This window comes from Ascaphus truei, chromosome 8 (assembly GCF_040206685.1).
Source record: "Ascaphus truei isolate aAscTru1 chromosome 8, aAscTru1.hap1, whole genome shotgun sequence".
Lineage (NCBI taxonomy): Eukaryota > Metazoa > Chordata > Amphibia > Anura > Ascaphidae > Ascaphus > Ascaphus truei.
In genome coordinates, this window is record NC_134490.1 from 35,257,960 (window position 1) to 35,273,802 (window position 15,843).

Consider the following 15,843-nt stretch of genomic DNA (forward strand, 5'->3'; position numbering starts at 1 on the left):
AAGGTCCCTCTGCGAGGACCGAAACATTGGCGGCCCTGTGTTCACAATACACACTTTTTTTAAACATCATTGCGGTGTGCTGTCTTTTGTCATCAGGATCCCCCTGGTTACTACACACACACACACACACACACACACACATATATATATATATATATACATATATATATATATATATATATATATAAAGAACTCATTACTGTTAGGCTACGCTTATAGTGCCCTGCGACTGCAAGTGTCGCTCCAAAACAAATGAATTGACTCCGTCGCAAGCGCTTATAGTAAGCGCGACAGCGACGTCGCGTCTAAAAATTTGAAAGAAGGGTAAATTTGATTTTTTTTTAGAGACAGTCGCCACTTGTGACTGTCTCTAAACCAATCAAATTGTGTGCGGCCCGCCCCTTTTCGTGACGTTACTGGCATTGTTGCCAGCGGCGTCGCTAAAAGTAAAATGACAACTTTCGCCATTGGCGACGTCATCGGTCGCGTTGCCGTCGACAGCCCTACAAGCGCGGCCAGAGGCTGCGGTCCCAGTGTATTCTACAGCGCACGCCTCGGCGCTGTGCGCACAAGCACCGTCCCCCCCAATATATCCGGGCCCAGTACATGCGTCCGGCGCCCATTTAGCAGCCGCGCTGTACTGCAGGTTCTCACACATACAAAAAAATTGTATGTGGAACTTGCGACGGAGGCGTGGCCACGCCCCCGCCAGAATTCAGCCAATGAGGGTGAACCAGCCGCTGTAAGGTCTTGGCCACGCCCCTGCAAAACCCCTACCACGCCCCCTCCCGTCGCAAACTCTCCCTCTCTCCCAGGACCGCGATCGGCAGTGAAGCGCTGTGCACGCGCTGCCCCCCCCCCCCCCCCCCGCCGGCGCGGCTTGCTACAAGAACGCACTGGGACCCGCAGCCTTATCCTGGTTTACTCCTGCCTACCCAGAAATGCTGTAAAAATATTCAAACATAATCTAGTACAATTAGAATCACTGCTGTTCACCAACTAGTTAAATCATTAATCACTAATTTTGTTTAATGCATGTATTATTTTTCCTATATATGCTACATTTCTTTATTCTGTTATTAAGAATACACGTTTATAGTAGTGATGTCCCCGGTCCAAACAAATTACTGGGTAACCCGGGGGGAAAAAAAAAGAAATAATAATTATCTCGCCGGGTAACCGGGTAGGTAGTTTTGCTTACCTCCAGCCGGCGGTGGAGGGTGAGGAGGACCACGGTGACATCCTGGTGGCGATGGCGAGCAGTGGAAGACGTCCTTCACAGCCGGTGCGAGCAGAGAAACATGTGACCAAAGCAGGAGCGTTACTATTGGACAGCCGGGGAGGAGCATGACTTCCGAAATTCCGGTGCAGCTCCACCCTGGCTGTCCAATAGTAACGCTCCTGCTCCGGTCACATGTTCCTCTGCTCCTACCGGCACCGGCTGTGAAGGACGTCTTCCACTGCTCCCACCGGCTGAAGAATGACGTCCTCTGCTGCCACCGCCTGAAGGATGTCTTCCACTGCTGCCACCGCCTGAAGGATGTCTTCCACTGCTGCCACCGCCTGAAGGATGTCTTTTGCTGCTCCCATCACCCCCAGGATGTTGCCGTGGTCCTCTTCACCCTCGGCCGCCGGCTGCAGGTAAGTGTTCCGCTGCTCTGCTCCTGCCGTTCTGCAAGGGGAGGACCGTGGGAGCAGAGCAGATGGAAACTACCCAGCACCGGTTCCCTGGTAAAAATCAGTTCTGTAGTATTAGATTTTATTAGCACTTTTTTGAATTCATCTCTTCATACTGTTTTTAATGAGTTTTCATATACTGAGCATCGTTTGATTTCTATAGCAGGTTTTAGCACACTTCCCCAGCAGTGCAAGATATTTGTGATCACTTGGTGCCACTATTCCCAGCAGTTTGAGCTGCAAACTGTAACAATAGTCAATGTTACCTTAGTAATATCTGGATACGTTGTAGCTGTCGAGTTACTGACTGTAGGATTAATTGAAACTGAAAGGCGGCCATTTCCTTAGGCGCACAATCAGGACTTTTATAGATTTATAAACAGGAGCAGCAAACAATTCCCAGCTTAGGTAAGAATGTACAATTATATATTGTCACATACTTTACATATAAAAATAAGAGGCGGGGGGGGGGGGGGGAATCTGTTTTTACATTAGCATTTCTTTAAAATAGATAAATCAGAAGATTTCACAATGACGTTAGAGACCAGGATCAAAGCAATTTATATCTACCCCGCCAGCACTGAAGCGGTTAAGCAAGGGTAAGTGGACCGTTCTCACTTCCCCCTGGTATTCCCGCTTCTCCCCGCTCTCGATTCTCCTTCCCACTGGCTGCCTCTGGCAGTTTTTTTTTTTTATTACGATTGATTTGCTTCTGCTCTTATTCTGATTGAAAAGTTTGCATTCGAGATTTGATTTATTTAAATGAAAATGGAATGACATCACCGCAGAGAGATTTTAATTCAATCAAGCACCGAAGCAAGGTGACCTGCTCCTCGTCCTCTGCAGAGAGAGCAGGACAGCGGCACTCCCAGAATGCTCTGCAGCAGCCATCTGGGGACAGGAAGAGGAGGGAGAAGGGGCCCTACAGGTCACTGACAGCACACACTGCAGAGCTTCCCATGGGCCTCTGTATCTCTGTGTTCTCTCTCTCTCTCTCTCTCTCTCTCTCTCTCTCTCTGCTGGCAGTCACATGAAGGTGAAATCTGTGATACACGCTAATTATATGCTGTCTGTAATGATTCGTACCCGCTTACATGTTGCAGCACATGTTGTAATTTTAATTTTATGAACGCTTGAAAATTGGCAGCTTTTTTGCAGGCATTACTGGTTTGGGGTTCCACAGAACATTCATTGAAAATCACTCCTTCAGGCACCAGTCCTTGCAGCGAGCTCAGTGTGACCTTGAGCTGGTCACCAACTGTGTGCTCGACTTATTCCAGGTCTGTGAGAATAACACAAATTACTCTTTGAATCGCCCAGCACTGCGTTCACTCCGACTTCATGAGGTGTCACCAGGTCCCCAAACACAGAGTGACTTTGGGTGATGGGGATCTTAGTCTGTGAATGGGCACTTTGTTCTGGACCCCTCAAGGTTGTTACATTGCTCTCATTTAAGGGCTGTGCATCAACATTGATCTTAAAGGGTTATCTTAGAACATGATGGGGTAAGAGGATTCATTGTGATGAAATACTCTAACCATGTAACAAGAATATCTCTAAGCTTACAGAGAAATCCAGGAACAAGCTCCCATTAATATGAAGACCGCGCATCCCCTTTTGCACTATTTGGATGCAGTATATTTCTTTTAGAAGGAAAAAAATAATTTAAAAAATAAATTCAATTTAAAAAAGCAGAGGTTTATGTTCGTAAATAATAGTAGCAACAGCTTGACCCTGATCCCACTGGCAAGAGCGTGCCCCCCCCCCCCCCAACATCTCTCACTGGGGATGACCTGACAAGAACCGAACTACAGCAGAGAGAGAAGCTCTCAGAGAAGATGTATGATACGTTAAGTGTGGCCACTTACTATCAGCGCGGCACCCAGCGAGGAGCAGGAGGTGGGCGATGACAGGCACCAGCAACGTCATTCTGGGGCTGCACATGATCCTCCGACTTCTGTCTGGGACCCCAGGTCTCAGTGCAGCCGGAATCGTGGGTCTAAACTGGCAGCAGAATCTGCAGAGGAAAGTGACAGGAGGCGGTTTATTACATATCCCCCTGTTAATTACATTTTAACACATAACAAACAGACTGTGTCAAAGCTCGAACCCACTTATGCAGAGCAGACCGGAATCTTTACTGCCTCCGTACCAGCCGGCACAGAGAAGCAACATGGAGTGGTGATAAGATGCAGACACTGCTATCTGACATTCATGAAGCATATTAACACCTGTACATAAAGCACCTCCTCCATCAGCTAAGACTTACTTCGGCAGACGATACCCACTGGAGGATGCATTAGATACTAGTCTATCAATAGGACAGCCAATCATGAAAGATAACCGGGCAAAGCATGCAGTAGTTATAGATCTAGATCTCATAAATGATGATGGTAAAATCCTTTCTAAAGTCATTGCTTCTACATTAGAATCTGTTGTACCAAAATTTGTACATATAGATTCAGTCGAACTAACATGGTGGGGCAGAATAGAAACTCTTAAAATGGTAATTAAGGCAATTATGCATAAAGTTAATTATATTCTAAGTAAGTTACCCCATTCCCTTTGACAAAGCGCCTTTATCTGGCTTAAACCACCTAGAATAGTACTTAAAAAAACTAAGATAAAGTTAGACCGTTGTTACAACTTTAGTGAAGTTTGGGAGCCGTGGATTGCTGCAGTAGGCCACACGGGAGAAGTGGGATAGAGGTCCTCATTTAAGAAACATAAGAGCCTGCGAGTCAGGCCGGTGGGGTATTGGGTCGACAGTCAATCTGTGCCAGCGTTTCCCAACTCCAGTCCTCAGGGAACCCCAACATTCAGGGTCAGGTCTTAAGGATATCCCTGCTCCAGCACAGGTGGGTCAATCAGCGGCTCAGTCAAAAGAGCAGGGATATCCTTAAGACCTGACCTGTTGGGGTTCCCGGAGGACTGGAGTTGGGAAACACTGATCTGTACACTGAAATATGCCCCCCCCCCCACCCCCCTGTACAATACGTCCTAACAGCATATTATGGTTTGTGCGGCACACCTTGCGGTATTAATACGTCCTAACTGCATATTATGGTTTGTGCGGCACACCTTGCGGTATTAATACGTCCTAACTGCATATTATGGTTTGTGCGGCACACCTTGCGGTATTAATACGTCCTAACTGCATACAGGCATACCCCGGTTGAAGGACACTCACTTTAAGTACACTCGTGAGTAAGTACATCTCGCTCAATAGGCAAACGGCTGCTCACGCATGCGCCTGTCTGCACATCCTGAACAGCAATACCGGCTCCCTACCTGTACCAAAGCTGTGCGCAAGCGGGGAGACTATAGAGCCTGTTACACATGCGTTATTTACATCCGTTATGCACTTATATGACGAATGCAGTACAGTACATGCATCGATAAGTGGGAAAAAGGTAGTGCTTCACTTTAAGTACATTTTCACTTTACATACATGCTCCGGTCCCATTGCGTACGTTAATGCGGGGTATGCCTGTATTATGGTTTGTGCGGCACACCTTGCGGTATTAATACGTCTTAACTGCATATTATGGTTTGTGTGGCACACCTTGCGGTATTTACCCCTCTTTATTTTTGTCTTTAAAAATACAAAATAAATTGTGTTAAAAAATTATTATAATAATAAAAGTTGCCTAAAGAACAAGGAGGGCTACATGTGCCTGAATTTTCTTACCACGCCAAGCTTTACTTAATTTAGATCAGGACTCGAATTCACACAATCCTTCCCGGGTATTATTAGCTAGAACAGATTGGGGGAGCAGGCTACAGCAGGGGCAGCAGCCTACATGTAAACAAGTCCATCTTTAAAGTGTCCCTTTTTTAAGTGGCAAGCAGTGTGGAGTTTAACAGGAGTGGAACAAGTGGACAACAGAACACCTATTGGCCCTGAATTCTGGATTTCAAATGCCCTGCAAAGGAAGACATTTTCTCCCAAAGACTCAAGAAGTAAAAGCTCTCTTCACTCTAGAGCACCACCAGTCATATATTGTATTTCTCACAACTTCCACTTTATCTTTATCCTAACTTCATTTTCACTGCTCAGTCCTCACTCATGTCTCAACACTAAACTATCACTGCCATGCTTCCTTATATTTGCTCTGACGTCACTTATTTTAAACCTACACATTTTTCTCCCAGCCTCGTTATTCCTCTAACTCCATTCATATATCTCCATCTCTCCTTCCTTCTCATTTCACATGAATGCAATTCCTGTCTGCGCCCTCTGACACTACACAGCTATACTCCCTGTACTAAAAGACACCAGTATACACTCCCACCACATTCACTTCCCATGCTTCTCCTCCTTGCTTCTGGGGATCTCTCTCCCAATCCTGGTCCCTAACTTATTTCTATATGCTCATCCTTGCCTCCTACATGAAACTCCTACTCCTTCTAGTGTCAACCCCTCTAACCTCATACCCATCCCCTGTCACCCTCCTTTTCTCCTGTGCCCTTTAGAATGCCTGCTCCCTTTCCAACAAGTTCCTCTCTGTACAGAACTTCTTTTTCTCTCACACTGCACCTTTGCTATAATCGAGACTTGGCTCACTCAGTCCGACTCTGCACTGGGAGCTGCCCTCTCTTAGGGTGGCCTATCTTTCTCCCACACTCCGCGCCCTGATGGCAGGGGTGGAGGCGTGGGGCTCCTGCTCTTCTCTCTCTGCCGTTACTGAACCCTTCCTATTCCCTCCTTTGACGCTCACACGGTCCAGATTCTCTACTGTCTGACCCTGGGTGGTCTCAACGCCTGTACATGCAGTTTGCTTGAGAGTGTAATATTTTCTACTGTTTTTAATCTATAAAGCAACCTGTACTATTTTGTGTCCTCTCTATTTTCGCATGTGTGAATCCCCTCCCTTTGTCCCCCTCAACATACTCATCTGGCTCTGACGGACGTCGTCACGAGAGTATTTGGACACACAGACACAGACACAGACACAGACACACACACGTTGGTTACTCTGAAAAACCGCGCTGCTAATATCACTCAGACCATGTGAGTGAGTTATCTATTTCCTTATTAATTTTACTTGCACCATATTTATATCTTTATTTTTACATATACCTGGCTTTTTCCTCCACATTACAAAGATACGCCCTTTCCACTGTTGCTCGACTGCTAAAACTCTTGACAAAGGCCCTCATTCTCTACCGTCTCAATTACTACAACCTCCTGCTGTCCGGCCTTACTGCCGCTCACCTGTTTCCCCTACAATCTATCCTAAACGCCGCTGCCAGAATCACTTTACTCTTTCCTAAATCTGTCTCAGCGTCTCCCCTGCTGAAATCCCTCTCCTGGCTTCCTATCAAATCCCGTATCACACACTCAATTCTCCTCCTCACGTTTAAAGCTTTACACTCTTCTGCTCCTCCTTACATCTCAGCCCAAATTTCTCGCTATGCACCATCCCGACTCTTGCGTTCTGCTCAAGGATGTTTTCGCTCTACACCTTTTGTATCTAAAGCCCTCTCCCGCCTTAAACCCTTCTCACCGACTGCCCCACACCTCTGGAATGCCCTTCCCCTCAATACCCGACTAGCACCCTCTCTATCCACCTTTAAGACCCATCTTAAAACGCACCTCTTATTGAAGCATATGAGTAGCTCCGTGGCTGATACTTTACACCTCATACATCAACCGTGGCCCCTTGCAGACGCACTTACCAGAACACCTTCCTACTGTCTACGTACATTCTTCCTACTTAACAAATTAGATTGTAAGCTCTTCAGGGCAGGGGCTCCTTTTCCTAATGTTACTTTTATGTATGAAGCGATTATTCCCATTGTTTTATTTGTATTATTTGTTATTTATATCATGTCACGTGTATTACTGCTGTTAATTAATGTACATTGAAGCTGCAGTTCAAGCTGCCGTTTTATTTTTTTTCCATTCAATATGTGCATCAATACAATCTACACACCGACAAGTAATTAGCTAAGTTGCCGATCGATCCGTTCTCCTGTGATCGATCGCTGAAGATTCGGTTTGGGGGTTCTTTATATCACTGTCAGGGCTGCAGAAGATTACCCAAGATGCAAAGTTGTGTGTGGAAGATCATGTGACCAGGCATACACTAGATACAATTGCTGAACTGCTAGAGAGAGGGCGGTGCTCAAGAGCCAGAGCCTGTTTCAGAAGAGGAAGGGGATGTGACTATGTAAATGGTTTCTATAGACACAAAAATGCTTGTTACATTAGGCTGTGCTTATACTGCCGACGACAGCGACGTCACCCGTCGCCATTGCGATAGTTGCATTTCAAGTTTAGGCGACGTCGCTGGCTACAAGGCCAGTGATGTCAGAAAGGGTGAAGGCAGAGGGACGGAGAAGCTCTCTGATTGGTCACAAGGGGAGACCGGCACTGGGAAAAAAAAATTCAAACAACAGTGACTACCAGATATTGTCGCGCTGTCGCTTGGTTGCACCGTCGCGTGCACTATAAGCGCCGACAATGCATTTGTTTTGACGCGTTGTCACTATAAGCGCAGCCTTAGAATACATTAGAAATGTCTTTAAAAAAAAAAAATGCTACAAGTATTTTCTCATAGTACAGAACTAATTAATTATAAAAAAAAAAAAAACCATGTAGGATATTGCTTGAACTGCAGCTTTAATGGCTCTATATAAAGATATACATACATTAGAAAAATCCATTATTTGTCCCAGGCTTCTTACATCTCTTTCATTTATCATCGTTGCCTATAAAAGGTCAGACATAACCCATTATTTATTGCCTCCCATAAGGCTTTATCGGATTTAGTTACAGCTTTCTATCCCATGTCTCTTTACATGTACCTATATGGGAGAACATTTAATTTGGGTACATTTTAGTATTTCATACTTAAGTGATAGTTTGTCAAGGTCAATTCTTACCTTCTGATTCTTTCCAAGAATCTTCTGGTTTGGACTCTAAGATTTTCAATTATTACAGGTTCCAAAAAATAATTGTAGTAAGAAGAGGTTCTCCAACCTTAATATTCTAACTCCCATCTCCGAATTTCTGCATTTGCGTTCAACACAAATATAAAGTCATGCAGGGCTTCATACATTTCTACATGTTTTAATTAGAACAATATGACTACATTTGTCTAATTTAATAAAAGCTGGGAAAATATAAAAACTTCCCCATTTCTATTAAAATATGTGAAAGGATTTTTGTGGATGCACAAACGTTGAAATCTGCATCGTACACAAATCTTTTTTCTTCTTTCTGTATAGAGAGCATGAACACCCAAAAAACGTTATCTAACTGGTCTTGCTGACTAATCTATGTTGGTCTTGTAACGAGGAAATTGGCACTTTAGTACATCTTAGGCTGGGGCCATAGTATCGCAGACCGTGCGGATGCGCTGAGCGAACAGACTGCCTTAAGGCAATGCTCGCGTCCATGCGGCGTACAGGCGGGCGGGGGGCGCGTGTTGCGCACGAAATCCGTTTAAACTGATTTCTTGGCGCGGCAGGCCGGTCACGCGAGCGGTTCGCAGATCCGCAACGTCACTGGCACGGCCTTAGACACGCCCACGGATGGCGCGCGTACCATGGCCAAAAACCGCACCTGCTTCAAGCGGGTGACGTCATGGCTGCGCACTGGCGAAGGTACTATGGACCAGGCCTTATTTTCTACTGCCCAACACACTAAAATCGTTGGCAGTTAATTTGGAGTAACACTTTATCTTGTTCAAAATTAAACATTCCCCAAACTTGAATTTGTTATTTATAGAACAACCATTTTAACGCAAGATATCCTGGTCGCTTCAACAAAACTTTGATGGTATCACTTTGCTAGCCATAAGATTTATTTTCATTCATTGGAAAGACAATTCTCTTCTCTCGCCCGCTGGTTGATTGGAACGAGTGCTTTCACTACATAGTGAATTATTTCTGCACTATTCTGCTGCTAAAATAATGTCACTTTCAACCAAAACAGTCTCTGCTCATCGCCTCCTTATATCAATCTGCTGGCTTCCCATCAAGTTTCAGATCACCCACAAAGTTCTCCTCCTTCCCTTCAAGGCTCTCCCCTCACTGCTCCTCCCTACCCATCAGCTTTGATCTTTGATCAGCTTTGATCTCTCGCTTTGCCCCTGCTCGTCTCCTGCGTTCTACCCATAAGGCTAGGTCCCCGCTGGAACACGGGAAAGAGAGAGTGTAACGGGCAAGAGAGCGGGGGAGAAAGTGTGAGGGGAGAAGAAAACGGGGAAGAGTAAAGGGAGAAGAGAGGGAGTGCAAGAGGGGTAGAGAGCAACGGAGAGAGCATAAGGGGGGGAGAAGGAGAGCGCGTAAGGAGGGGGGGAGAGTGTAATGGGGAAGAGAGGGTGTAAACGGTGAACAGAGAGGGGGGAGAAAAGAGATGGATGGACGGGGATGGCGGTGGGGTAGAGGGCCGACGGGGAAGGGGGGATTTAGGGTTCCCTATAATTTCACAATTCAATTCTAGGGTTCCTTAACCAAAAAAAGATTGAAAACCACTGGCCTAGACTCATGGCTACTGTCCCACACCTACCAACCAAGGTGGCCAAGCACTGCCATCTACAGCACATTCCCTCACCTGCCGTCTCTGTAAGTCTCCCAACATATCACTTAGATTGTAAGCTCTCCGGGGCAGGGATTTCCTTTCCCATTGTCTGATCTTGTTTGTTGCACTTTGTTGAACTGTATTGTCCCTAAAGCGCTACGCACAGCTGTGGGCGCTAAATAAAGATATACATACAGTAATGAAAGAATAATAGAAACATTGAACATCTTTATAGTTGATGCAATTGTTCCATGACATGCAGTAGTTTTAAGCGCATTGTTTTTGTTTTATTTGTACCATTATTAACAGTTTAAGAGTATAATGTGTATGTTTAGATATATTTTCCTTAATTTCTGTAAACCTAAAAAAATCTTAGGCCTGGGACATGGTGCAGGGAGCGGCGCTGGGCAGCGCTGACATGCTAAGGCCTGGGACATGGTGCAGGGAGCGGCGCTGGGCAGCGCTGACATGCTAAGGCCTGGGACATGGTGCAGGGAGCGGCGCTGGGCAGCGCTGACATGCTAAGGCCTGGGACATGGTGCAGGGAGCGGCGCTGGGCAGCGCTGACGCTCAAGCAGGAGATTTTTCTTGTCCCTGCATGAGCGTCAGCGAGCGCGCTTGTGTGCCGGGTGGGAAACTTTCGGGAGGCGGATCGGGAGGCGGGGCTAGCGCGCTACGTCACGGACTGCCATTGGCTTCTGGCAGTCACGTGACCGGCCCTGCACTTGCATGAGCGGAAAAAATTTAAACTTGCCTGTCTCCTGCATTTCCACCCGCCTCCCGCACGCCTGCGGAGGCGCCGTCTAAAGCCGCGCTGATAGGGATAATGTTTCCCCTCAGCGCGCCTCAGCACGGTCTTTTTGACCATGTCCGAGGCCTTTGTTTGAACATGACAAATCATGAAGATGAAACCCGTACAGCCAGATATGCAACACGGCCCTTAGATTGTAAGCTCTGCAGGGCAGGGGCTCCCTTTCCTATCTGAAGCGCTTATTCCCACTCCAGTATGTGTTGTAATATTATGTCGCATGTATTACTGCTGTGAAGCGCTATGTACCTGGATGCCGCTATATAAAGATATACATACAATATTCAGCTCACTCCGGAGTCATTTGAGCATTTTGCGCTCTCTCAAATCCTCTGTTTTGTGCACTTTTAAAATAAGTGTTTTGGATGATACCGTTTTGTTTTTGGATTTCATTCTGAGGTCCGAGTTTGACCTGTGACATTTGAAATTGTTTTGCTCAGCCGCATTGCTGCCTCCCACACAGAAGGCATGTCATTTATAAACTGGGGGAAGCAATGTTTCCAGGGCCCTGTGGAACTCCACAAGCTATATCCAAATGATTGGAGTCACAGCGTGAAATTGACAGAAACTCTGATCTCCCTGATGAACCAGAATGTAAACCGTAAACTATACGCAGGCTTCCGTTTATGCAGTAGGAGAGAACGGTTTTTTTTTTTAAGTGTAAAATAAAACATCTATATGTGCTAAAATTCACTGGTACAGAAAGACAATGGAAACCTTGTAATGAGACACACACACACACACACACACAGCTCAACTCCACACTCCCTCCCCCCACATGTAGCCTGCACAATACATCCCCCTTCTCTCTCACGCACACATCTCCACTCCCCCCACCTACACAGCTTGCACCCCCCCCACACAGTCTGCCCAACTCCTCTCCCTGCTAACCCCCCTCCTCCCACACAACTCCACTCCCCCCACAGCCTACAATCCCTCCCCCCCCACACACACACACACTGCACCATCCCCACCCCACACATACATACACACCCTCCTGCACATGTCTGTCTTGATTTATATTGCGCCATTAATGCACATAGCGCTTCACAGCAGTAATACACGTGACAAACATATAAATAACAAATAATACAAACAAAACGTAATGGGAAGAATTGGTTCAGACATAAGTGACATTTAGGAAAAGGAGTCCCTGCCCCGTAGAGCTTACAATCTAATTGGCAAGTAGGAAGAACAAGTAGGAGACAGTAGGAAGATGTTCTGGTAAGTGTGTCTGCAAGGGGCCAAAGTTTATGTATGAGGTGTAAAGTATCAGCCATGGAGCTAAACATGCTTCGTTAAGGTGGTGTATTTTAAGATGTGTCCTAAAGGTGGATAGAGAGGGTGCTAGTCAGGTATTGAGGGGACGGGCATTCCAGAGGTGTGGGGCAGTCAGGGAAAAAGGTTTAAGGCGGGAGAGGGCTTTGGATACAAAAGGGGTACAGAGACATTGTGCAGAACGCAAGAGTCGGGATGGTGCATAGTGAGAAATTAGGGTCGAGATGTAAGGAGGGGCAGAAGAGTGTAAAGCTTTAAACGTGAGGAGAACAGATTTAGGAAAGAGAAGAGTGATTCTGGCAGCAGCGTTTAGGATAGATTGTAGGGGAGACAATTGAGAGGCAGGAAGGCCGGACAGCTGGATGTTACAGTAATCGAGACAGGAGAGAATGAGGGTCTGTGTCAGAGTTTAAGCAGTCGGGCAACAGAGGAAAGGGCGTATCTTTGTGATATTGCGGAGGAAAAAAAATGACAGGTTTTAGCTACCTTTTAAATGTGAGAGGAGAATGCGAGGGAGGAGTTGAGTGTGACCCCTAGGCGCAGTGCTTGTGATACTGGGTGTATGATAGTGCTTCCAACAGTAATGTAGAAGGAGGTACAATAGTAGGGCCAGGTTTGGGATGAAAAATTAGGAGCACCATTTTTTATGTTACGTTTAAAATCGGCGGAAAGCCATCCAGGATGATATCGCAGAGAGACATTCAGAAACGTAGGTCTGTATAGCAGGTGTAAGGTCAGGGGTTGAAAGGTAAATGTGTATGTCAGCAGTATAGAGGTAATATTTGAACCAAGAGATGTGATTAGGTCACCTAGAGTGTGTGTGTAAAAAGAAAAGAGAAGAGGTCTCAGGACAGAGCCCTGGGGTACCCCCACAGAGAGATCGATAGAGGAGGAGGAGGTGTTGGCAAACGAGACACTGAAAGTACGATGAGAGAGGTGAGAAGAGATCCAGAATAGAGCTTTGTTACAAATACTGATAACAGCAGTTGAGGGTTGATGTGAAACTCAGCAGAAGGCAACACTGAGACCTTTACTACACTATCTGCTGATGGGAAAGCTTTATGTACCAGCACTGAAATAGATGGCTGCGTGTGTATCTTGTAAATGAATGGAGCCAGATTGGGGGCACGAGATACATCTCCTGTAGTTAGAATGGATGTGTAAATTCTCCCTTATGTATCTGCGGACTGATTTCACAGCAGCACTGACCCTGTGCCCGGCTGTCAGACCTTCTCACACTGCAGAGACACAACATGTCTGGCAGACAGGAGACGCCACAGACCTAAGTGCTGAACACGGAGAAGTCACTGACAATATTTAGCTAAATCAGAGCAGAGAATGGACAGGCACCTTTCCAGATAAATGTGTTGTGAGGTGGAAAGCAGCAGAGGACTGGGGGGCGGGTACATATTGAAGAATGTATAAGAGGTACAGGGAGGGGGGCGACGACATATAGAAGAGTGTATAAGAGGTGCAGGGATGACTGGGAAATTGTTCTGAGACTTTTGGGTTTGTCACCGAGAGCAGTGACCCCTGACACTCGGATTGAAGGTTGTACAAATTACAACGGAGCCAGGCTGACTGGTTGGACCAGGACGACACAGGACCAGTTAATCCTGGTACAAAAGGAGAGGACCTCCTGCAGCCAGCCATCCGCCAGGGACACCTCCAGGAGAATGTATCCGGAGCATGAACACATCTCTCTCATGTTTGAAGGTGAAGTCCCACTTTGTGCCATGTGCTGCAGGTCCCAGGGAGAGGGATCATGAGATCATTTGTAGCAATCGCAGGATATTCGGCTACTTTCTAGCTGCCCAATCTGTTCCCACCCTCAATGTGTGTGTCATTGTCTCGTCTACCCATTGCCCATCCCTCCTCCCGCCTCATTTCCCACTCTCCTCGCCCCTTGGGAGATTTTATTCAAATCATTTGAAGCTCCTAGTTTTGTATTACATGACTCCTGTTCAGAGCAATCAGTCCTCGTGTCAGGGTGAGGGGTGCTGACCTCAGGGGGATCTCTGGCAAACCCCATGACAGCACCCTCACTGGTGACACTTCAAGCAGAGAGCTGTAATGGTGTAACAGGGCAAACACCAAATCCGTTTCAAATTTGTACTCGCTCACAGAAATCACACCAGATGCATTAGCAAACATCTGTAAAATGCTAATTGATTCATTGTGCTTGTGGACTACTGCCCCCATGGAATCGGGAATATGAATTTTTGGAACGGGTCATCTTTTTTTTTTAGACGTTTTCCTCTTCTGTCATAAACATCATTGGTTCCAGTTCTGTGCGTTTGTGCAGGTTCTCTTGGAGGATGCGGAGGAGAGAGAGAGAGAGAGGCGAGGCAGATGTCTGCACAGCTTTTATGGAAAGCATGCAGGACCGTCCTCATTATCATATGACAACATTAATTACATTAAAAACACAAACTGGATTTTAGCAACCCCTTTAACACAGGGAAACTGTGGCCATGGGGTTCATGAGCAGATGTGCGTGTGTCCCTGCCACATCGCGTGCCAGAGCTGGAAGCAAAGTCTCTGTTCACACAGTCTTACAATGTCCTGCATTGTCTAGAGATGTGCACGTGGCTTTAGTGGACAAGAGCAGTGAATGTTTGAGCAGGGAAAGCAGCAGAGAGATGTGAAAGCAAAGAAATAACCAAAGACCAGGAATCAAATGAGAACATATGTCAGCAAGGAGGAGAAGGCATGGACCCTGAGCAAGAGGATCAAGAGCTGAAGAGACTTATTACAGGAAGCTTTTCAGAGTATTGAGTCAGTCTGACCTTCGTGCTGCAGTCTATCAAGCTCATTAATGGAGTGCTCAATCTTCACAGGATCTGAGCCAAATAGGAACCATTCACACGACAGTCAGGAAATGCCACTATAAGAAAACAGGGGACAGGCAGAAGTATAAACAGTCCTGGGGCATAAGAGACGACATCTGCCCCTCCTGAGAGTCCAGAGGCATAAGAGCTATCTGCCCATCATCACACCATAAGGCAGTGATTCCCAACCTTTCTTGTTTGGAGGAACCCTTGAAGTATTTCGAAAAATCTCGGGGAACCCCTATCTGGCTGACACATATTAGGTTAATTTCCCACCTCATGAGACCCCTCTATTTCCCACCCTCCACCCATGTATTTCCCCCCCCCTCCCACCTCGCATGTATTTATCTCACCTGCGTCTTACTCCCTCTTTTGCTCACTCACTCCCCCTCCTCTCACTCGCCCATACCTTCCGTCAATTACCCCACTCTCACTCAATCCCCCCCACTAAATCCCCACCAAAAAAATACACCCCCCTAAATACATGTAACCCCACCCCGCAATACATAATAAAAATACCTGCCCACGCCAATACATATTAAAAATGCGAGAAAATATTAAAAAGACCCTCACCGCCCCAATACATTTTAAAAAGACCCCCCCGAATACATATTATATACAGTATATATTTAAAAATACATTTTTTTTTAATCGGAACACGGGTAAAATCATCATCATCATCATCTCTCCCCCAGCACCCCTCATCATCATTCTCA

The 15,843-nt window shown here is 46.2% G+C and overlaps 1 protein-coding gene across 7 annotated transcripts in view; it reads right to left on the reverse strand.

Annotated features, from left to right (window-relative positions):
- Window positions 1-15,843, reverse strand: part of PTPRS (protein tyrosine phosphatase receptor type S) — a 170,790-nt gene that overhangs the window by 81,414 nt on the left and 73,533 nt on the right. For all 7 annotated transcript variants that reach the window (XM_075611406.1, XM_075611398.1, XM_075611401.1 and 4 more), the window contains exon 2: window positions 3,546-3,694. In XM_075611406.1, the coding sequence (XP_075467521.1) occupies window positions 3,546-3,621 (76 nt within the window). In that variant the 5' untranslated portion in view covers window positions 3,622-3,694. The remainder of the gene's footprint in view (window positions 1-3,545; window positions 3,695-15,843) is intronic.